The sequence below is a fragment of the Podarcis bocagei genome, assembly GCF_964188305.1.
Source record: "Podarcis bocagei genome assembly, chromosome: 17".
NCBI classification, from domain to species: Eukaryota; Metazoa; Chordata; class Lepidosauria; order Squamata; family Lacertidae; genus Podarcis; species Podarcis bocagei.
The window spans coordinates 30,870,348-30,893,926 of NC_138143.1; the positions used below are offsets into that span (position 1 = coordinate 30,870,348).

General features: G+C 42.7%; 1 protein-coding gene and 1 long non-coding RNA gene across 3 annotated transcripts in view; both read right to left on the reverse strand.

The window, feature by feature from the left end:
• Positions 1-1,272: 1,272 nt before the first annotated feature.
• The window catches only part of LOC308577017, a 243,969-nt gene continuing 221,662 nt past the window's right edge, over positions 1,273-23,579 (reverse strand). Inside the window, exon 2 of the long non-coding RNA XR_014003338.1 lies at positions 1,273-3,132. This is a non-coding gene — a long non-coding RNA (uncharacterized lncRNA). The remainder of the gene's footprint in view (positions 3,133-23,579) is intronic.
• Positions 1,273-23,579, reverse strand: part of SLC44A1 (solute carrier family 44 member 1) — an 87,682-nt gene continuing 65,375 nt past the window's right edge. The window contains exons 10-16 of one of the 2 annotated variants that reach the window (XM_081176415.1): positions 21,953-22,118; positions 18,942-19,098; positions 17,410-17,493; positions 16,550-16,687; positions 13,819-14,055; positions 11,914-11,994; positions 1,273-5,249 (exon numbers count right to left, since the gene is read on the reverse strand). In XM_081176415.1, coding sequence (XP_081032541.1) covers positions 5,226-5,249; positions 11,914-11,994; positions 13,819-14,055; positions 16,550-16,687; positions 17,410-17,493; positions 18,942-19,098; positions 21,953-22,118 — 887 coding nt within the window. In that variant the 3' untranslated portion in view covers positions 1,273-5,225. Of the gene's footprint in view, positions 5,250-11,689; positions 11,995-13,818; positions 14,056-16,549; positions 16,688-17,409; positions 17,494-18,941; positions 19,099-21,952; positions 22,119-23,579 lie in introns of those variants that run through there. The other variant, XM_081176414.1, reaches the window with a different exon arrangement.

The window sequence follows — 23,579 nt, forward strand, 5'->3', positions numbered from 1 at the left end:
AGATGAAAGGCAAAATCAATCCAAGTTGCTTCACAGAGCTGATTGAAGGCAGGTAAGAATACTACCTCATCAAGCTCTTCCCTCTCTGCCCACTTGCAAACTATAGAGCCAGATCCTAAGATGCAATCAAGGCAAGCAGCTCATCAGATGGCGGAATTGTTCCTGGACTGTACTACTTCAGGCCGAAGGTGGTCACTTACATGAGTCAGTTATCTTCTGCACTGAAACCAAACAAGCCCATTCGCGGGAAACTAGATGTCACAAGAGAATGGGTCAAGTCTAGCTTTATCCCCAGTGTGTTCTCTTTCCATATTTTTCATGCGGAAGCCTGAAAATGCCACCCCTTATCTGCAGTCTGAAGTAGTTCAGCCTGGAAAAGTTTTAGCATGTGGTTAACCTGTTATAAAGACCAGGTTTGCATCAGGGGAGCTACTCTGCTCAAGACTTTTTCTCGAGGTGGTTTAGTTTGGTCAGAATCCAGTATACACTTACCAGAAGTAAATACAGAAAAAGATTGTCCAGTAGCATCTTAGAGACCAACTAAGTTTGTTCGTGGTATAAGCTTTCGTGTACATGCACGAAAAGCGTAGTGTGTATCTCAAGAAGTGTGCATATATTTTATATATTTTGACTGCGTCAGACCAACACGGCTACCTCCCTGAATCCAGAATACATTACATCTGGTAAATGAGCCACCATAGCCATGAAAAATTGTATCCTGGGCTTTTTAGACTCATCTGCCCACATACTATGTGAAACCAAAGAGCCAGGTGTGAATTTTGTCCCAGCTCTCCTACCCTACTCAGAAAACACAGAAGGGCTGCATTATTTAATTGTTTTAATCATTAGGTTATGAATCTTAAACTTTCAAGCGATTAATTGGAAGGGGCTGAGACTTAAGGACACACAAGTTAAGGGCAGACATTTCTTTTTAAAACAACTTTCTTAACACCAAACGCATAGCCGTTGTGCCCTCTGATGTTCCTGGGATGGGCTGAAGTCTTATAGAATACAGCCCCTCTTGAAATTACTAACATTTGATTGGTTACTGTTCTAATACATTAATACTTGGCCAAGTATACTGATTCGTCTACAGTCAGAAGTGTATCTGAGAAGTGTCCGGGCTTCAGGTAGCATGACCAGAGCATCTGCACATGGATGAACACTTGGGGGCATGGGTTCACACATCAGCTGCCATGTGTACAGTAGTGTCTTTTGCAGATTGCAGCTGCCTGAGGGAAGTAATAGCCACAAAACTTTTTAAACACCATGTTAAGAAACCAAATTTATTTGTAAAACAGGACCTGTATATAAAAATGCTGCACAATCAAGGTATACAAAAATACAAAATTTTTGTTTCTGATTACAATTCTAGTTGCAAGTTCAAACTCCGGAAAAGCACCTCTCTTTTCCCAGGGCTTCCAACAAGCAGGGAACACAAGCTGGTGGGACCTGGCAAAGCAGGTGTTCGGATGATGTCCAAGGTGAGCCAAATCCAAGCCTCCCGTCTCGAGTGATCCTTTCTAAAGCAGGTTAACGGCAGTTAACCTCAGAGGAGCTGCATATAAGTGACCCATTTTCCTTGCTTTGGGATCCAGCCTCTGTGGTTTTCAACCTGCTGAGCCCAGGTTTTCTTCCCACTGTTGTTGCCATACTCCCAGCGACCGAAGCAAACGGTGTCCAAAACCCAGTGCCACAGCAGAGCCACGGCACTTCCTCCAACAAATTAAGGCTCCTCTTATTTCTCCTCCTAAATATCCTTACAGTAACATGTAATATATACATTAAAAGAGACTTAAAGCAGTGCTCTAGTTTAAGCCTAGACTAACGCCTTGGTTCCTGCTAACACACATGCATTCAACGTTGATTCATGTCAAAACACCGAATGAAGATTTCATGGCAATAATTATGTTGGAAAAGTTAAGCACGTTGGGTTCTAGTGTTAGCAGGAACAGAGGCTAATCTAGTTTTCTAGTCTTAAAATGTACTTCCATGATTGGTTTCTGTGACCGACCGAGAAAGGATTATTGCCCCCCCCCCATTTTTTTAAACTTGTCCTGAAATTTATTGCAAGTAGTCTGAAAAGGTTTTAAGATGTCAGATGATTTATAAAAATGAAACTGAAGCATTTAGTTACACAGCAAAGACCACCAATTAATTACAGAATGCTATGTTTTCTTCAGCAGCAATTTTAAAAGGTCTGATCCTTTGAAAGGAAGCACAGAATCAAAACAGCCATTTATAATAAAAAAATTGGTGGCCATTCAACTCTACTGGGTGTCTGCACCCATTTAGCTAAGCTTATCTAGAACAATAGCTCTCTTTTTCCAAAAAAGAAAGAAAGAAAAAGATTCTCTTAAGGAGTGATCCATCCATTGAGGCATTACTTCTCTCTCTCTCTCTCCCCACATTTGCATTTAGTGCAATAAAGTTTAAAAATTCTGCTCTGAAATATTTAACTTTACATTAACAAAAATAGTTCTTTTAAAAAAATTGTAACAAAACGGAATATATCGCATAAACAGATCATGAAATTATTCTCTGCAATTACACTGTAAGCATTTACTATTACAATAAGCCAAACAATGGAATATTAGCATTCATTATGCAGTTTAGAGTCTCAGGAATGAAGAAAGGAATTTAACACATATAAAAATGGTCAAGTTCTTATTACTGGATAGATGAAAGCTACTTAACTCGTAATGAAGTTCTTCAGGGGGCCTCTGTGCATTCGCATTAATGGGGATTGAGCCCTGTCAAACTTTGGAAGCTTCTGGAAAGCAATGTCTATCTGTAAAGGTCCCACTCTCTGGCCTACACAAGCGGCAGGTGAGGAGTCTACAATTGTTCCAGTTTGACTTCAGACTACAGGGTGAGATGTCGGGGAGAAGAGTTCTAGCCCAGCCTGACATGCTAGTATTCGACATACGGTGACTGGGCTTGTTCAAACATGTGACCTACACACACAAACACCCCTTGCTATTTAAAATGGTATAGTTCAAAAGCAGTCTTGCTACCTGACCTGCTGTATGAGAAAGCCATGTAAGGAATGCAGAGAGCACTCTCCGTTCTTTCCTACAAGAACCTTGCACTGTTAAACTGGGACATACATTTAATGGGAAGTCTGTCTACCTAGAGAAAGGGCTGTCTCTCTCTCTCTCTCTAGGAAATCCCAGTTACTTAAAGAGCTGGTGCAGCGTAAGATTTTAACCTTTGAAGGAATTTCGAGGCACCGATCAAGCCTTTGAAAGTTAGGCTCTCAGGGATGGTCAGAAATGTTGCCTTTTAGTTTCAGAGAGCAGGCAGCAGTTTTCTCATTTCCCATCTTAGTGGTGCTAAGATCCCATCCACAGCGCTAAGATCAGAGATAAGCCTCTGTCCGCTCTCTCACAGCAAAAGGCAGCAGCCAAGATTTCCAGTTAATGTTAGTGCTATGGTGCTGAGTGCTGAGACCCCATATAGGAGAACCAATAGCACTAAGGGATCTTAACACATAAGCTGTCAAGTGAGTGACAGGCAGACGCAGTTTGCCCAAAATGGCCTTGCGGGTCAAATTCAGGTGGCCTAGGAGTTCCCTGCTGCTGATCTACAGGCAGAAAATGGCTGTACTGCAAACTGAACGTCCTCAACTCTTTCAATGAAGAACCCCAAGAGATATTCCCATGTGTTTTCACTATGGTAAGGGACAGCCAGACACGAACAGCAGAACTAAGTCCAAGTATAGGGGCTATACCAACTTCCTAGGGACTGGAAAGATCGGAGGCGATTTAAAGTGCAATATGGGTGGAGAACAAAGGCCACTCTTAGCGTTTTTTGTCTCACAACTCCTTTTCTCTGGGTGGACTCTTGGACGGGGGGCTATGGGCTGAAGCAGTTTTTGGAGGGGGGGAGCATCAACATCCTTCCACAAGCCAGTGCTATGCTTCAAATACCCCACTTCCTATATAACCGTTTGGCGTGCCACCACAACATGTGTCTCGCCACTCCAATAACCAAGATAGCAGCTCGATCCTTCCTTCTCGGAGTGTGGGAAAGGTAGAAAAGGACACAAATATTGCTGTCTGGAAGTTTCTGAAGTATTCATGTGGCACTCAGGTACCATGAGCATTGGATGCACAGAGGCCACTTCAAGAACTGCTTTAGATACTAAGGCAGTGACATTATTCCCCACCCCACCCGCAAAAGATTTGTCTGCTCTTCCCCACCGTACTCCACTAATAACCAAACGTACAATGAAAACCAAGACCAAGAAATGGTTCCAACCGTAAAGAGAAACTTAAATGACTTACAGTACTTAATTTTTCTTTTTGTGTATAGTTGTGTATGGTCTCTCTCTCCATGTAGTCATGGAGGAACAGTAATGTATATATCTGAGGCCGAGCTTTCGAAGCCTGCTGTCCAACTGCTTATTTAAAGAGTTTGCGTAGTTCAAAGGAACAATGATGTGCAAAGGGCGATACTGAACTCAAGGGGAAATGATAAGGTGAAAGAGGACAAAAATTGCATAATATAAAACTCATCCTCCCTCATATGCCTTTAGTTTGTCCTTCACAGATTCAGGGGCTGTCTCAATATCTAAATACCTGAGGAGTTGGTTAGGTTTTCTTAAAAATGTGTTAGATATAAATTGTCTAATGTGTTAATGAGGAAAAAAACTGGATTAAGTTGAACTTACTGGATCTTATTAGCATCCCATTGCGAAAAAGCAAGCAAAATCCAACATGATTAATGTATTATTCATCCCAGTTCTTTTTTTAAAAAAAAATCTATGAAGGATTTCCCCCTCCAGAACAGTCATTATCCATTGAGTTTCAAAGATTTATGCTCATTAAAATAACCACGAGGGAAAATTACTTGACCCACTTACGTTATTCCAAATCGGCAATCTTACACGATTCTTTTAAAATATTATGGAATCCTTCTCCAACTTGTGAAATATCTTAATCGGATTACAATCATAGCTCTGCCACAAACCACAATGGTTTAGAATTTGAAATGGAACAATGATAAAAGTTGCTTGTAAAAGCCACCCGTATGAAAAGAGTACATGTTTCACAAAAATAATCATTAAAAAAGTATTAAATCCCTGTTCCTTTTCTCTGATTTTGGCTGCTTTTTAAATAATATATATATATATATATAGATATATATAGAGAGATAGATAAGATAAGATAAGATAGATATTGTTTTGGAATGTTGATGGTTTCCATAATGGCTGACCAGCTTCAAGATGAACTTGCTCCAGAGGCCTGGAAAATATAAATAAGTCATAAATGAAGTTAGGAAATGATTAAAAAAAGACGCTGATGTTTACAGGCAGAAAAGCATCATCATAACCAGCACAGTAATTCTGAAAAGTTATCTGCATTTGAAATTCAAGCCGGCAAATTTAATGTAGTGCATTAATTTACTAAAGAATGGGGAGTGGGGACGTTGGTTTTTGCAACAGAATATCCTCAAGAAAATGTGCATACAGAAGTCTCGCTACATGGAGGTTCTTAGGAAATTCTATGATGTTTCATTAATTGTGTTGGTAACTTATAGTGTGCTGTGTAATTACCAGGCATTTAATTTAATAATGCTTGTCTGATTTCCCTTAGTATTCTGATATTAAAAAGTGAAACATTATTTCTGGAAAGCCTCCTTTAAAAATACAAAAATGCCTTTGCGGAGTTCTTTTGAAACTTTAGCAATCGACACTAACGTAAAGGATGCATAATACTGTACAAAATTCTCAGCAGGCGGAATATTCCAACAGTGGGGAGAGGTGATGGCACATACCTGGCTTTCTGCTTTCGGTGTTGCTATGACTTATCGGGAGGAAAAGGGGCAAGGTAGGGGCGCAGTGCAAACACCAGCAGGGGGCACTGGACTGGCTCTGCCAGTGCATTTGCACCATGCTGAACCTCACTGGTGATGGAAAATCAAGTAAATGCTGCTGTCCCTTCCTGCTGACCAGGGACCTGCATCAAAACTATGGTTTTATTCTAAGGGATACAGACAGACAGACTGGCTCATACTTTCATCTAGGGTGTGAATGTCCAACAATGCAGGAGTTTGGGGAAATGGTTGCTGATTACTACCAGAATTTTCTCCAGATTAGTCTACTGCAGGTAACTCCCAAAGCTATGCTTCCTCAACATTTTGAACCCAATGACCATGGATTCCTGCATATACCTTCTTAAGCAATCACATACAGCAAAAAAGTTTCGTATAGCACGTATTCTAAAGCATCCAAACAATCATCTAAATGCCAGTGGCTGAATAAAATCTGGGAGACATATGTACAAACTTAATCAATGAGGAATCCTGGTTTTTAAAGAGATATTATGGTACCATGGTTTCTGTTTGTTTTCTATATGCAAGCCCTTCAAACTCCTAATCAAATTTCAATAAAGTACAAATGTCCATCTCATGCTGATACACATGTCATATACAACATATATATAAACACCCTATGGTGTTTGTGGAAGGGGGTTTATTGGTTTGCTTTTATTATGCATTTTGTGTTCTTGCTTTGTATTTTTTATGTTGTGAACCACACTGTGATCTTCAGATGAAGGATGGCATACCAATTAAATTAATAATAATATAGTTAGTGAGCTAGTTCTCCCAAAGCACAATATAATAAGGATTGTAATCAGTGAGTTTCTTAATTCCTTTAGTAACCTTGCTGTGTTGTGCATGTATAGAGTTGAGTTTGAGTTTCTTTTTAACTCTGTTTCAAAACAAAATTACATTAAAGTCACACACACACACACACACACACACACACACTCTTTTTAGAAATGATATTGTTCGTATATGCTTCTTTTTTCAAGCCACAGCAAAGGCCAGGATCCAAACATCTACTTTTCATGTCTGGTGGTGTTTAAAAACAACGACACCTCAGAGTTTCAAAAACGGTTTGCCACAAATTATGGTGGAGCTGCTTTTCAGCAAGCAGAAGACTGCATAGCCCTTGTCTGTGCAGAATCAGTTCTCGGAATCCTGCTCAAAGTTAAAAACAACAACTCATTTTAACAAACTTGGTGAGCCACGAATTAGGGACACTGAAAAGCTCTTCGGGAATCAAAATTCAGTCAACAGCCTACAAAAAAACAAAACAAAACCCCTTTAGAATTATAAAATTTAAAAAGTTCCTCACCCTAGCATTTTGGAAAGATGCTCAGGTGCCTGCCTTGGTTGAATGATTAGATCAGTTTCTCTACTATATGAACGAAGTGGATCCAAACAAAACAAACTACTTCATGTTTCAAATGCCACAGGCTCTCACAATCTCAGAAGGCTCTGGAAAGCATTTTGCTTGTCTATCAACTGAGAATTTACTAAAGCCTACTTCAGATTTGTATGTGGCTCTTCATTCGGTAAGCTGAGGTTGGCTTATGTGATGTTGATCCCATTTTATCCTCACAACCCCATGAGGCAAGTTAGGCTGAGAGAGTGCAGCTTCTTGACAGAGCTGGTTGTGTTCCTGATCCAAAGCTCACACCCTGTCCACGACACGATACGGAACCACATGGTCTGTGATACACAACCATGTGACGGAAACAATTCGAACACTTCCCTGCTTCCTCAGCTTTCTGCTTTTGCACAGGTGTGTGGGGAAATCCTCCCTGTTGCTTGGCAGCAACGGAAGTCATCAACATGCGTTCTGTGGGAAGTCATCACTTGGTAAATGGTCAGCTGCATTCAGTCTTTGCTTATTATATTGATAACTTCACTCAGGTGCCTAAGTCAGATCAACGGGGAATCTGCCTTCATGTGTCAACGACAAACATTAATAAAATGTGCAAGTGAAAAACAACAACTAGCCAAGTGCAATGGAAAATCCACTGGTCTGGTTGTGAAAAGGTGCCTTATAAATAGTTAAGTTAAATAAATAAAATATATGTAGGCCTAATCAGTGCTTTTCCCCCTTAAAAAATGTTTAGGGGTACTCTCATTTTGGCTGCTCCCTCTCTCCTCGCACCCTTCCTCCCCCCCCAAACCCTGGACGAGGGACCCGAGGTGGCGGCGCTGAGAGGACGGGAAGACCCCCAGCAGCAGTGGGGTCGGCTTGAGCGAGTAGGGGCAAGCGCTCACCGGCTTGAGCGAGGAGGAGCAGCGCCAGCGCCTCCACTACGGCCACCCCAGACTCCCCTCCCCTGGCACCAGCGGGGAGAATGACAGAGCTCCAGTCCGCGCTGCTACTGCGGAGACAGCTGGTATATCGGTCCGTCGGTTGGGGCAACGCAAAATGTTTAGGGGTATGTGTACCCGCTGAGTACCCCCAGAAAGAAAGCAGTGGGTCTAATTCTGATGACAGAGAATCTGCTTCAGTGCGGCTTATGCTTTTTGCCATTTGCATGAGAACCATTGTATGCATGTACCAACACCTATAATAAGTTTTACGTCTGTTAATAGCCCAGCTTCTTTCTTTTCTTTTTGGCCTTTTTATCTTTAATAATTGAAAATAACCAAACTTCCCCTTAAAATAAAAGTATGACATTTTAAAATTTTATCTAGTATTATCTAAAAAGCCCTGAAAAAAATTATTCCTGGGTAATATTGTATATATTTATGTGCTTGTGTACATAATATATACATACACAGACACTTTTTAAAAATTTAGTCAGTTTGAACACAATTTGTATAAACAATCAATCTGATCACATCGTAAAGATAAGAATCTCACTTTTCCTGCAGTTTCCTTGAATCCTTTAACCCAATTATACATTTTGCCTAAGGATCCCACCAGTGCATTAATTGTTTTTACTACAAAGTACCAGTAGAGATAATTTTTCAGAACAGTGCATATTTAGAACATAGATTCATAAGCATAATTGAAAAATGTATGCTGCACTGACACTAAAAACTTTTCTACTGCACCGGGTTTCAGTCTTTGGCACAATAAACAGAGATTTGATTGATACGAGAATGAAGGTCTGAAAAATTAGACATATTAGTCAAACTTTTCCAATGTGGATATATATAGTGTGATTTTTCTCTCTGGCTGAACCTAGATAAACCAACAAGCTGCACTAGGTTTGTTTGTACAAAGCTGTGTGCCCAATTAATAGCCCAGCTTCTGACAGCACAGTTCTAGATGTGGTAGCGACAGCATTTTTTGGAAGGATGCTACAGTGCCCTGATCACCATAGGTCACGGTTGGGCCTCCGAGTTTATCTGCACGCTGCTTCCCTCTCCCTCTTTTCACAGCAGCAGAAACAGCAGGGTTGCGGCTGGAATGGGGAAAAGCAGAGGAAGAGATGGGTGGAGAAGAGGAAACTGGCGAGAGCAGTGGAGGGAGCAAGACTGGGCCTGATCAAAAGAGTCTGTGGACCTGCTGATTAGACCTAGAGGCCTCTCCACTTGTTTATTTTGTCTTTTTCTTTTTTGGGGAACAAGTCAAGATCATAAAACACATTTTGATCTTGGCTTGTTTGAACTAACTCTAAGCAGTTTGGGTTTGGATGTATCAGGAAGCAAGTGCTTCTGATCTTCAGACAGCTATGCCAAGAGAAGAGAGAAAGGAGGAGCATGCAGGCCTGAGGATTGTGCAGAGTTATTTGTTGTTTAGCATTATGTTCCAAAAAATATAATGTTAATTTTTAGCTTCAGCTTCAAACTGTAGCAATCAGGGCTACCGAGAGGATTGGCAGGTCCCTGAGCAAACATGCGAAAGGAATATTAGAACTTCCTTGCTGAATCAGATCAAATATCTATCTAGTCAAATATTCTGTTTCCAGCCTTGATCATGCAGAAGCTCCCAGAAAGCTCAAAAGCGGAGCACCCCCTATTGCCTGCCCCCAAACATCTGGCACGCTGTTATTAGAAGTCTGCAGCCTCTGCACACTTAGGTCTCATTCTGAGTTATCATTCATTACTAGTAGCCTCCAAGAAACTGAACTTTCATGAATTTATCTAATGACTTTCAGGAGGCATCTATGTTCATGTTTAATAAAGCAGCTACGTCAATGTGTTAATTGTGCTCTATGAAGAAATATCTCCCTGTGTTTGGCGTGGGCCTACTGCCAATCCGTTTTATTGCGTTCTTGTGTTCTGGGAGGCTCTCACAAGTTCATAGACATGCATTGGTGTTGCCCTCTGTTTTGAGTGCTATTCCGTGGTCACCCTACCATACTGTCTTCTGGCTAGTTCATATCCTCAGACAAATTGGTCACATGGGCGCCAGCACATGGGCCATTTTTAGCAATTATTACACTAATTATGTTGTAGGCTTAGTTAGCCAGCAACTAGTCTTTCCTTTTCAGCTCCTTAGACCCCCTGAAGTCTAATGCATGGTTAAGACCATTGAAGAGCAAAGTGCAGGATCTTCTCCTCACTTAACTCTCATGTCAGCCTTAAAAACTATTTGTGATAGCTGTCATTTACATTGATTTTATCAACTAATCTTACAAGCTAGTTTACAAATGCATTTGTATCAACTCATTTTTTGATAACTCACAGCCAAACATTAGATCTGCTTTGAGTGAAAAGGAGTGATCAAATTATGGGGAGAGGGGGGGAAATCCACAGGCCCCTGCCCCATGTAAATCATGCCCACCTATGCATTTGAAAAAGAAGAGCACTGCCAACTGAGCACCGGTGAAAAGGAATCAATACAGCTTTTCCCAATGCTGGGTCCCCAGGTATGAATGGACTACAAATCCCATTATCCCTGGCCATCAGCCATGCTGGTGGACATGATGGGGGTTGTAGTTCAGCAACATCTGGGGACTTGAGGTTGGAGAAACCTGGGTGAAGAGCTGGGTTAAGAGTTCTCAGTTTTTCAAGGGAGATTATAAGGGTCGCAACATCTAATTCTAAGAGGTATGAGCTCATTTGTATATGTTACTCTTGCCAAGTCAATGTATCTGGCTGCAAAAATTTGCCCCAATGTATAGTATGAACCAGCCACAAGTATTATATTGCGGCAGGGGGACGGGACATGTTGCTTCAGTATTGCTATCAATATGGAGTACATGAAATATATAATTTCTTCATACTGTTTCCTGGCTTTCTCTTATCTCCAAGAATTTCATGACTTATCAAAAAGTTACTGCATGTTAAAATGGAAAAGGACGTGTTTGAAGTGAGGGAGCCCAAATCCACATTTCTCCACCAGGCACAATGTTGAAACGCAGAAAGAATAATGTCAAAGAGAGAAGAATTAGGAGAAATGTTACTTTAGCAGGTTGAAAGGAGTAACTGTATCAGCTTCCTTGATGATGGAGGAATGCGTGGAAACTTAAAAAATGAGTGTTTAAGCGTCAAAATCAGGCTGAAGTGAATTGGCTTATGTGGCTGGAAATAAACAGGGAATTGAACAAGCTGGAATCACTCCAAATCACCTGAGAATTTATCAGCCAGATATATCAGGTACCCAGAGGCAGCAAAGTGGAGTGGAGGGAAGTCAAGTGACTCATAGCGATAGCCACTGTGCCTTCCAGAATCCTATTAGCAACTCAGTGTAATATCTTATTTTCCAACAAAAGGATAGTAAATGTCAAGTTAAAACCATGGACTAAGTTTTGAAACCCTACCACAAAAAGGATACCTGGGCACGTAGTTATATATGTTTCATATTGACTGTTTCCCCCCTCTATGTATACAACCCAAAGGTAATTTTGAGTACCAGTAACATCACTACTGAGAGAATTCGGTTGCGCTCTGGGGTTAGAGAAACACAGTAGAAGCATGAAGATACAGTTCCTTTCAGCTTACTTTTATGGGAGATGGTCTCAGCTGTGACAAAAACTCTGCCATCCAGGTGATAGGCAAGCTCACAAACAAAAAAAGCAGAACATCCTGAGTGACACAAACGACAAAGACTTCTCCTGAAGAAGCATAGTCAGTGAAAACAGAAAGGGACAGGAAGTACACGTGAAACTCTTGGAAGAGAGCAGCCACTTCTTCCAGAGGACCTACCATTGGTTTGAGCTCCCTGCCTTCGGCTCCAACTCCCCTGCCAGCTTCCTTCATTGCTTTTCTGCTGTTCTCCACAAATTCCTGAAAGACGGTAAGGAAAAGGTCCTCCATCATGACTCATGATCATAGAAAATCATTCTTCACTTGTGGGGTTGGGGCCCAATACTGAGCCTCATCTAAGATGGGTCACAATAGCAGCACTACTGCCAACCTATCAGCCCGAAAGCACGCCAGTGCGAGTAGATAAATAGGTAAAGATAAACTGTGTTTCCGTGCACTCTGGCTTCTGTCACGGTGTCCCGTTGCACCAGAAGCAGTTTAGTCATGCTGGCCACATGACCCGGAAAGCTGTCTGCGGACAAATGCTGGCTCCCTCGGCCTGAAAGCGAGAGGAGCCCTGCACGCCATAGTCGCCTTTGACTGGACTTAACCGTCCAGGGCTCTTTTACCTTTACCCTTTTACTAATGCCATGTAAGCAGATGATAAAATATTTAAGAAATGGTTCCCCCAAATGCATGTTTGGGTTGGATCTGAAATGGTTGAAGACTACAGTCTTTGGAATACTGGAGAAGATGGTGGAGAGAATTTTCCTCCCTTGATTTGTCTTCCATGCTTTTAAAGAGCTGCCAGGAGGTATGATAGGTACTTGGTTATTTTCCCTTGTGTTATGAGACCCGGGCTTCCAGATAGGGAAAACCAGTCCCTGTCAGCCAGACCACAGAACTACCACCCACTGTCCTACGGTTTTCGTGACCTCTTCCCAGTGCCAGCTGGGTTGCTTGGGCAAGAGGTGCACTCCTGATATGCTTGCTGGGTACCCTCCTCCTCTGGTGGCCCTGGGACATTATTGCCCATGCTTTTGTAAATATAACAAGATGATGAGTTGGCTTGCAAGTAATGTCAAACCACACTTTGGTGCTGCAGGAATAAATCTGCCACTTGTGCTCCCTTCCCTCCCTCTCTCCACATGCTCTCTGCTTTAAGGATTGTTGTTTGTTTATTACACTACTATCCACTCTTCCTCCAATCAACTCAGGGTCACGTGCAAGGTTGTCCATCTCCATGTCATTCTCACAACAATCCTGGGATGTGACTGGCCTGAGACTCCCCAGGGAACTTCATAGCCGTGTGGTGATATAAACCGCTTTGTCCCCGCTCCTAACTTGACACTCTTGAGCACTAGTTTTCCATTAGTTGTGTTCTGGTTTGTGTCAAACAACAGTTTACCACAATATCTAAAGAACCATGGTACAGTGGTACCTCGGGTTACATACACTTCAGGTTACATACACTTCAGGTTACAGACTCCGCTAACCCAGAAATAGTACCTTGGGTTGAGAACTTTGCTTCAGGATAAGAGCAGAAATTGTGCTCTGGCAGCATGGTGGCAGCAGGAGGCCCCATTAGCTAAAGTGGTGTTTTAGGTTAAGAACAGTTTCAGGTTAAGAACAGACCTCCAGAACGAATTAAGTTCTTAACCCGAGGTACCACTGTATACTGTTTCCCTGCAAAATATGGTCGAGGGTCCAGCAAGATTCCCTAGTGCTTGCTTCTTCAGCAGAGCAAGCAGATACAGCACAGAACCCTCAAAGAAGCAACTGATTGAGTACATGGCTCTCTCCCCCATATATACTGTATATCTTTATCTTACTGGACTGTTGCCACTAGCATCTCTCTATCTATCTATCTATCTTGCTGGACTGCCATCACAGGAAACAAGAACTGAACTTTCGAGCACCTTCCTATGTGCCAGATTTATATGCTAAGAAAATACAGTGGCCCACAAATAGACAAGCCAGATGATGAAGCAAACCAGAACAGAGTTCCTCCTATCACTACTCTTAAGCTCTTTTCACTACATGATTCTTTGTATTCAGAAGCGCACCACATTCTAAAGAACTTACCATAAGAACTTTATCCATGTAGAACTCCTTCCCAGGGCTGCCATCATTATACTTGGTGTCAATGGCAAAACATAAGAAGAGGACGTCCACGACCATTTCATAAATGGATAGGAAGCAGTGAGCGACTAAGAATGCAAACAGGCAGACAATGATGAGCGGCAGCACCCACACCGTGTAGTCCCGTTGGTAGTTCAGCAGCATGATCCCTGCCAGGCCTGTGCAGCACACTATTAGAACCTGAAGAGCAGACAGAGAGCAAACACAGTTGATGAGGAATATCACAAGCTTCTCGGTGTTGCCAAGCCTCCACTTAAACCACATCTGGAGAAGAGAGGGAGATACAGAAACCCCTCTGCAGAGGCAATTGTGGTCCTTTGCGTTTCTAGAATAGGTGGTGAGATACTGCACAAACATGTCATAAAATATGTATGAAACACACATGGAGATTCATTATTTACCATATTTTTCGCTCCATAAGGTGCACTGGACCACAAGGCACACCTAGTTTTTAGAGGGGAAAATCAAGAAAAAAAAGCCTGTCCGCTTCTCCCAGAGCTTCTCGGGGAAGCCCGGGTTCCCCCAGCCCCAAAGAGCAAAGAAGCCAAGACAGCCAGCGGGATCTATCCCGCTGGCTGTCTTGGCTTCTGCCATAGCCGCGTACAGCCTCCCCCGACTGGAGAGGTTGCGCACGGCTAAAGAGGAAGCCAAGACAGCGAGCGGGATGGATTGCGCTCGCTGTATTGGCTTCTTTAGCCGTGCGCAGCCCCTTCAGCTGGGAGAGGCTGCGTGCGGCTATGGCAGAAGCCAAGACAGTGAGTGGGATGGATTGCGCTCGCTGTCTTGGCTTCTTTAGCCGCGAGCAAACTCTCCGGCTGGGAGAGGCTGCGCACGGCTATGGAAATTCCCCCACCTCCCGCAAAAGCGCACAAGAGCCGCACGCTCCTTAAAGGGTGCACGGCTCCTGCGGGCTTTTCTACGAGGAGGGAGAAGGGACTGACTGGCCGCATCAGTTCCTTCTCCCTCCTGGAGAAAAGCCTGCAAGAGCTGCGCGGAGCTTGTGTGCGGCTCTTGGGGGCTTTTCCTGCCTGCCTCCCCCCTGCATTCGCTCCATAAGGCGCACACACATTTCCCCTTACTTTTTAGGAGGAAAAAAGTGCATCTTATGGAGTGAAAAATATGGTAATTTCAAAACATTTCACAAATACACACACTGAGGGGTAGCTGAAGTTGTCTCTTAACTCATACCTATTCTAGAGAACAGCATCAAGAAAGCATACTGTGATCATTTGGGTAAAAAAATGGGTATGCATGTGTGGCAAGTATCTCAAGATGACGACTACGCTGCTCTCTGAATCATTAGATTCCTCCAATCTCTTTTCTCGCTTGGAGAAGGAAAGTGCTCCTTCTCCCTAAGAATCATTAGTACACATTTTTGAAAAGTAATGGAAAGCATTTCAAAGTTTCTTTCAGAAGCATTTCCCCAAGAAATACATGTTCGTTTCATAAAAATTTATTTTCAGTGCATTTCCCGGCACAAATCTTGTTTTTTTAATGATAACTTCGTGCACAAATGGATCGTTGCATCTTACTTCAATCTGTATCTTTGCTTAAGTTGAAAAGCAGAGCTCGTCTGGTATGGGTGGCAGTGTTTCACTGACATTAACAGAGAGTGTTCTGCAGAGCTAATGTCAGCATTTCCCATCGTTCTTTTATTTTCAGCCATCTGAAAAACGTGTTCTCCCAGCCTCGAGGGAGACCTTCATGGTACATGTCAAATCCATTCTAAGCAAACCTCACTGTGCACTCCAGTCTCCCTAAGGCCATTATATCTAATTATGCGCTCACTCCTACCGCGACTTATTGATTTGTTTATTTGGGGGATTACAAAGTCTCCGCTTGGAAGTTGGGTTGGTTGCAGTATGAATTAATGCACAAAGAGCAGGAGGGAAGGAATTCATAAGCAGGGCCCTAATGCCATGAGGCGGCGGTAGACATATTTGTCTTTGAAGACTGGTGCAAAGAGCACTGCAGTCAAAGAAAACGTGCTTTGAAACAGGGGAAAAAAATACGGTTTGTTTGTGGGTTACCTAGCAGCAAAAGTTAAGATCAAAACTGAACCATCTGGGACTTCAGAAAGAGACGTCTTGGAGTCAAGGGCCAAATCATAAGCTTTCAAATATTTAGAAAAATAAAAGCTCCTTTTTACTCCTCAACATGGATAATGCCAGTATTCCTATAGTCATTCATCCTGGCTAGTTCCTCCTAGCGACATCCACTGAAATGGTCAGATTGGCTCATCCTTTGGTTTATCTTCCAAGAGGAAAGTGAAAGCATAAGAACACTAGCTGGGTTGGGCGAATGCCATGATTCTGCAAATGTACAGGATGTGGTCTCAGGTGAAGAATTCAGCTTCCTAAGAATCTCAGTCTGCAATTAACTGCCCACCCCCCGTCAGAATTATCAGAATTTCTTCCCCCCACTTTGGGCTCGACTGAGCAACTGCATGGTGTTTCTCTTTCTGGATTTTAATTGTTTGATTGGTGATGATTTGTTTCACTGTTGTTTGTTGTTAACCACCTTGAATATTACTCTGGTAGGCAAGAAGGAAAGGAGAACTCTGCTTACAAGCAATTACCAGTGTTACCCTCTGGGCACAGAGTACACACTGCCCAGCAGTGTGCAAGAGAAAGAGACTGTTTGAGGAGAACTTCCATTTTTCGCACAGCCCTACCTTTCCTAGAAAGAGCATGAAGTCTCCCACTGTGTTTATGGCAGCCACTCGCAGAGCGTTCTCCACTAGTATCACAAAGGCATCCTTTGCTGAGGTGCAGAAGTTGGTGCTGTTGATAGCTGTGGCTGTATATGCATTCTGGGGAAAGAGAGGCAAAATGCCATTTGGTTAGGTTTTCTTCCATTCAAACTCCCCGACATCTAAGACCTTCATAGACATTAACGTGAGTTTTTGACGGATACAACCCTTCACTTAGTCACCATCATAGCAAACAGTGAAGGTCTGTGCAAGATCTGATGAACAGAGCAAAAAGATAATCTAGATAATCTGGGGAGGGGGGTTATTATCTGGCCCTTCCTGCACATAGAACAGGACGCAGCATGCCAGGTTCACCATTAAACTGTCCATTAAACACCCACCTCCATGTTTCTATCAAAGGAAACTTGTGTATGATATAGTTTGTCCACTGCAATTCATTGTGGGTGTCCTGCAAATGAGGACAATCCGCAAATGCTCACTTTCTAAAATGCCCGGTGTTTTAAGATTTTCACTCTTATTGCAAGGCGTACACACTGGAATAGACCCATATTTAACCGTTGCACAAAATGTGCTTTAGCTCATAGGCAAAAGTTTCATGATGGTTTCTCCTCCAAAACATTAGACTTGTTCTTCTTTACAGCAAAGGAACCGCTGAGAGACTACAACGCACTTTAATTTCAGCAGAGATTCTTGAAGTCCGTAACTGCATTCAAACGTTAACATACCATTCAGCATCTTTCAGTTTGGAGCCGATTGCTAGAAGGTTGAAGTTAAACTTTCCAGCCTTTGAAAAGGAATGCCAGGGAAATATAAATTCTTACCTGATTTAGGTAAGTCAGGCACTTTTCTAAACACCAAAGGCAGCAAATGCAGGCTTTCAACATACATCTAGCGCAGGCATTTTCCTAAGATGGGGAGAACAGCAACAACAAGACGGAAATAATAATCAGAGAAAACATTTAATTGCATTAAGTGTTAGGGCGTGGGTTGGTATCTAGATGGTAAGTACCGTATTTTTCGCTCTATAACACACACCCGACCATAACACGCATGCAGTTTTTAGAGGAGGAAAATCCGTAGGCATGCCACCCGTAGGCATTTCCTCCATAACACGCACAGACATTTCCCCTTACTTTCTATGAGGAAAAAAGTGAGTGTTATGGTGCAAAAAATACGGTAGTTTCATATACAAGTCTCAATTTACACATATGCTTCCTCTGTAATTGCTCCTGTAATTGGTGGTCACATAAGACCAAGTCAAACATTCAAAAAACCCTTCTTTTTCCCGCCATGAGGGAGAGAAATCATGTGGAAGATGGAATCAGGCAAAGAAACTTAAGTGTAATCCAGGTAGTACACGGAGACGTTAACTGCTATTTCCACAGTTGTGGTGACAAAAAGTTATTCCTGCAATTGTGGAAATGGCCCTCTCTGTGTCTAGCCTGGTTCATGCTGAGACACCATCACTCCAGAGGAAGAATTGTGCAGTGGAAAAAGTGGTTGGTGGTCATGCCTGAATCAACCCACAGATCATACGGGACAAGCTTTGGGGCCCACCCTCCTCATTATCTAGACTCTTGTAGTGGCCAAGAATCTCACCATCCACTTTCCTGTATAAAGTCATGAAGAAAGCTTGCCAAAAGCTCTCAAAAGTCTGGCTTCATTTCTTTATCCACAACCTGAAAATTCTGTCGTGTTGACAAGAACATTGAGATCCCTCCTTTGTATCTGAAATGGCCAGCCACATCATACTGTGACACAGCCTTTATTTTTGACAACCGCTTTTTGAACAGGCTGAGCTTTAAATCATTACATTAAAGTCTAAAAAGGTAGCACAAGAGTTTCCGCCAACATCTGGGCCAGTGTTTCCCAAACTCGGGTCTCCAGCCGTTTTTGGACTGCAATTCCCATCATCCCTGATCACTGCTCCTGCTAGCTAGGGATGCTGGGAGTCCAAAAACAGCTGGAGACCTAAGTTTGGGAAACACTGATCTTGACTATTAAATTGTCCAAATGACATTCTAAAGATATATGTGCATTTTCTAAATGTGCATTTAGTTAAATAATAAAAAACCAGGCCCCAACAGAATCTGTTTTTTGCCCCTTTTCTGCACTACCCCCAAATAGGTGTTTTTGCCACTTTTGCTTCAGAAGGCTTGTTCTACTCATGAGGGAGAGAAGGCAACTCTCCTTTTTAATCCAGAGGTATATCTGGCTTGTCACTTTGGGGAGCAAAATGCTGAACTAGATCAGTTTTGGGGACCCAGCCGGGCTGTTCTTATGCTCTATTTACATTTTTCATCTGTCAGTTCCACCAATGGCCCACACTTCTACAGCAAAGTGTTCCCCTTACTTTTCCTTTGACTTGGGTATGAATATACATGAGTATCATCCGTGGAATCTTCACTAAGGTAATAATGAAAGACCCTTTAGCCACAGTTCCTAGGTGGTAACAGATCAAGCGATTGACAGACGCCAGAATAGGTGTGAATGGCAGATTCCGTTTTTCTCTGTAGAGAGAAATTAAAAAATACAAAAACAGTGACAACGGATAGCATCAGCAGACAAAAACAGGTAGCAACAGTGTTACTCAGAGGCCAACTTGAGATGCGAAGGACCCTACAATGGTAGTTCTGTAGTGAGTCTCAGCAATCATTAAGACCTCTGCCCATAAAGCCCAAGAAACAAAGAGACTAAAGGGATTCTTGATTAAGAAGGCAGAACTATCTAGTAACGTGTCTTGTCTATTACAGCGTTAACTGATATCATGTGTTTTCTTGTTCAAATTATTTTTTTACATCTCGCATTATGGCAGCCCCTTGCTGGCTTTGAGATGGCTATGAAGTTCTGCTTCATTAGCAGAAAATAAGATTTTGATTTCACACAGAACCGATCTGATCGTCTCCATATACTACGGCAGACAAAATGATGGCACCAATTTTGTAAAAGTATCAAAAGACACAAACCAAGCTAACCAGGATCTGAAACCAGGATTTTAGAGCCTGGTTAGTAAACTGGGATCAAACCACAGTTTCCCCATTCAGATGTAGCAGGAAACTGTGATTTAGATTATCCACAACAGAAGCACATCATTTATTAAGCTGAGATTTTCCATCTGGCTGTTAAAGGAGATCCAGGTGTGTCATGATCTTATTGAAGGAGTGAAATTGATTCAAAGAACCGATATGTGTGTTTAGCTATCTAGACCAAAACAATCAGAGTGTCAGGTTATACATATTATGGGGCTAAAATAAACCAACAGTTTAGATCAGTTTTTCCCAAACTTGGGTCTCCAGTTGCTGTTGGACCACAACTCCCATCATCCCTGACCACTGGTCCTGCTAGCTAGGGATGCTGGGAGGTGTAGTCTAAAAACAGCTGGAGACCCAAGTTTGGGAAACACTGGTTTAGATGAAAGACAAACCTATCCACTTCAAATTAAACCACTAGTACGCTTGGGTAAAAATCCTACAAACTGGACACTAGTTTTCACCTGTGCTTAAAACATCTCATGCGGTCTTTATCCTCTGCTCTGCCTCTTTGCTCCTCCTTTCAGACAGGACTGCAATTCATTTCTTAAAAACATAGCTTTAAGAGTTACGCAAGTATTCTTGATGAACACACACGAAAAGTCCCTGACAGAAATAGCAAAGAACATGCAAAACTTGGGTTATTTACAAACAGGCCTGTAAATGAACAACGGCCGATTTCAAGAGAGAGAGAAGCTTAAGGCATGGGTAGGCAAACTAAGGCCCAGGGCTGGATCCGGCCCAATCGCCTTCTAAATCTGGCCCGTGGATGGTCTGGGAATCAGCAAGCTTTTACATGAGTAGAATGTGCCCATTTATTTAAAATGCATCTCTGGGTCATTTGTGGGGCATAGGAATTCGTTCATTCCCCCCCCCCAAAAAAAAAATATAGTCCAGCTCCCCACAAGGTCTGAGGGACAGAGGACCGCCCCCCTGCTGAAAAAGCTTGCTGACCCCTGGCTTAAGGTATATGACAGAAATTAAACCATGCCAAGTCACCATGAGTAACCTGTTTCCACAGGAGCCCAGGATGTAACTTTCATCCATTTTATTCACTTGGGAGTGGTCCACTTGCATGAGGAGCATAACATGAGAGAGACTGTCAGAAAGACAGCCAGAGACTGTGGAAGACGCCAGTGGACACATATTGTTCTCATAAAAACAAAAAAGCCCTCTCTGGTGACACCTGAAGATGTCTAAATTCACGAAGAGACTGGAAGGAGAGTCAATACCCTCATTTAGGGGAATACTTTCAATCTGCAAGCAGTGGTTTATTGGTTTTAGTGTGCTTTCAGCATTTTAAGCTGCTGTAAATGGAAATATTACATTGGTATAGTTCTTTCCTTTGAGTTTTGCAAGCAAAGTGATTTATAATCATCATCATCTTTGGGTGCTTTAATAAATGTAACTTTTGATTTAGAGTTATATTTATAATATAAATAATATCACATTTAATAAATCCCCTCCTTCCAATACTGAATTTCATTCACGTTAGACAGGAAACTACTCCCTTAAACCTTGAAGGGAACAGTCTTCTGTCTAACTTAAACGAAATAATCTGAAGAATGGTGATTCTTAACAAAATGCACCCTCTCTCATTTGAGACTTGTTTTGACAGGGGTCACGGGTCAGCAAACTTTTTCAGCAGGGGACCGGTCCACTGTCCCTCAGACCTTTTGGGGGACGGATGGACTATATTTTGAAGAAGAAAAAAATGAACGAATTCCTATGCTGCACAAATAACCCAGAGATGCATTTTAAATAAAAGCACACATTCTACTCATGTAAAAACATGCTGATTCCCGGTCCGTCCACGGGCCGCATTGAGAAGACAATTGGGCCGGATCCGGCCCCCGGGCCTTAGTTTGCCTACCCATGGCATAGGTCATACAGATCAGAACAGCGTAACTGCAGGGGGGTGGGAACAGTGCTCTCTGTTGCTCATCTAACATACAATATATATTTTTTGTACTTAGCATTTTTTCATATTTAGCCTACAGGCCTCAGCAAACAAAGCACCACACCCAGCAGTATTGAACTTTGATCACCTCTGATATAGTCACGCACTAGTCATATGCTAAACAGCCACTGCAGACATATCAGAGCCAATATTGACCAAGGTGCTGTTTACACAGAAACTATGTCCTAGGTGAATAATCAAATAGACTGTATTGGAGCAAATGCATTTATAACAGATCAAAACCAGCCAAGCACATTACTGGAGGTTTTGCCTTCGAGTTTCATATTCTCATTACACCATCTGCCCATGCCCTGTTTACTTCTGAGGTTTTAGAGAACCAGCCTCTCATGATTAAACTGCCCCGGAATCTCTCACCTTGTAAAATAATATGTCACAACGGCTCCTGCTACAGTCATCTGTTGACAGGCAAGGATGAATTCACTGATCCAAACTAACCCCACGACGTGATACCACCACATGTACCTCAGTGGGCCTGCAACTTGGAACTCTACAAAGCCCTGGTCGTTTTTGACAGGGCTACCTAGAAGCAGAAATAAAGAACAAGGGAGAAAGGCATTCAAAATAGCCATTCCACAGCAATACAACATGTTTAATATCGGAACAAAAGAATTATGCTCATGGAGCAATTCCTCGCTTTATGAGGCAGAGGTATATTCTACAGGTATTTCAAAAATAAAATAAAAACAAAAAACACTGTCTTTCTGTCTTTAAAAAAAAAAAAGAACTCCAGAGGTGGCAAACATATCTCAATTTTATTTTTTTTAAAAAACAACACATTATGACAAATCAAGTAACTTATTAAGATTTGCTAAATTACACTTAAAGCAGCCAGGGTACAAACACTACATTATCCTATAGCCTCCACATGCACTATAGAAGAGCCATGCCTTTACAACATAAAGGTAAAGGTAAAGGGACCCCTGACCATTAGGTCCAGTCGTGGCCGACTCTGGGGTTGTGGCGCTCATCTCGCTTTACTGGCCTAGGGAGCCAGCATGACTAAGCCGCTTCTGGCGAACCAGAGCAGCGCACAGAAACGCCGTTTACTTTCCTGCCAGAGCGGTACCTATTTATCTACTTGCACTTTGACGTGCTTTCGAACTTCTAGGTTGGCAGGAGCAGGGACCGAGCAACGGGAGCTCACCCCGTCATGGGGATTCAAACCGCCGACCTTCTGATCGGCAAGTCCTAGGCTCTGTGGTTTAACCCACAGCGCCACCCGCATCCCTATGCCTTTACAACATAGAATCATAGAATTGTAGACTTGATAGGGTCATCTAGTCCAACCCCCTGCAATGCGGGAATCTTTTGCCCAACATGGGACTTGAACCCACGACCTTGAGATTAAGAGTCTCATGCTCGACTGACTGAGCTACCGAGGCAGGACCCAGCAATAATGGGTCCAAAAGGGCTTCTTTCAGGAGGCCATTTCAGAATGATGATGCCACAAAGCAGAAATGTCCCTCTGCCGTGTAACCGTCTGCTAACTCATAAAGAGTGGGGAATGCAGAAGGATCTGAACTTAATCTAAGCTGGGCTGGGGTCCCTCCTGCCTGTGGGTCTCATTAGGCCTACCAAGCTCCCCCACCAAACACCTGATATATCGTGCACACGTCTTATACCTTACATGATACATGGCGTCAGGTTTGGAGTGGGTAAAGACCCGGATCAGCCAAAGGGGGTTTGCAGGAACCGCCAATCAGCTGATCAGAGGCCTGGGCAAAGGCATGGGCACTGCAGGCTCCGACGATCAGCTGATTGTTGGGTCCGCAAAGCGCCATGCACAGCAACGTGCAAGCGCTCATGGTCAGCTGATGGTTGGGTCTTGCAACCCCCAGTTGCACGGTGCTTGGTGTTCTGATTTCAAGCAGTTTCTGACTTCGAACTGTGTGTGCAAAAACACGCCGCCCACCTGTCAGATTTGGTCTGGGGGTGAGGTGAGGCAGATAGAAATCTGGCCTGCCAGCCAGAACCAGCTCCT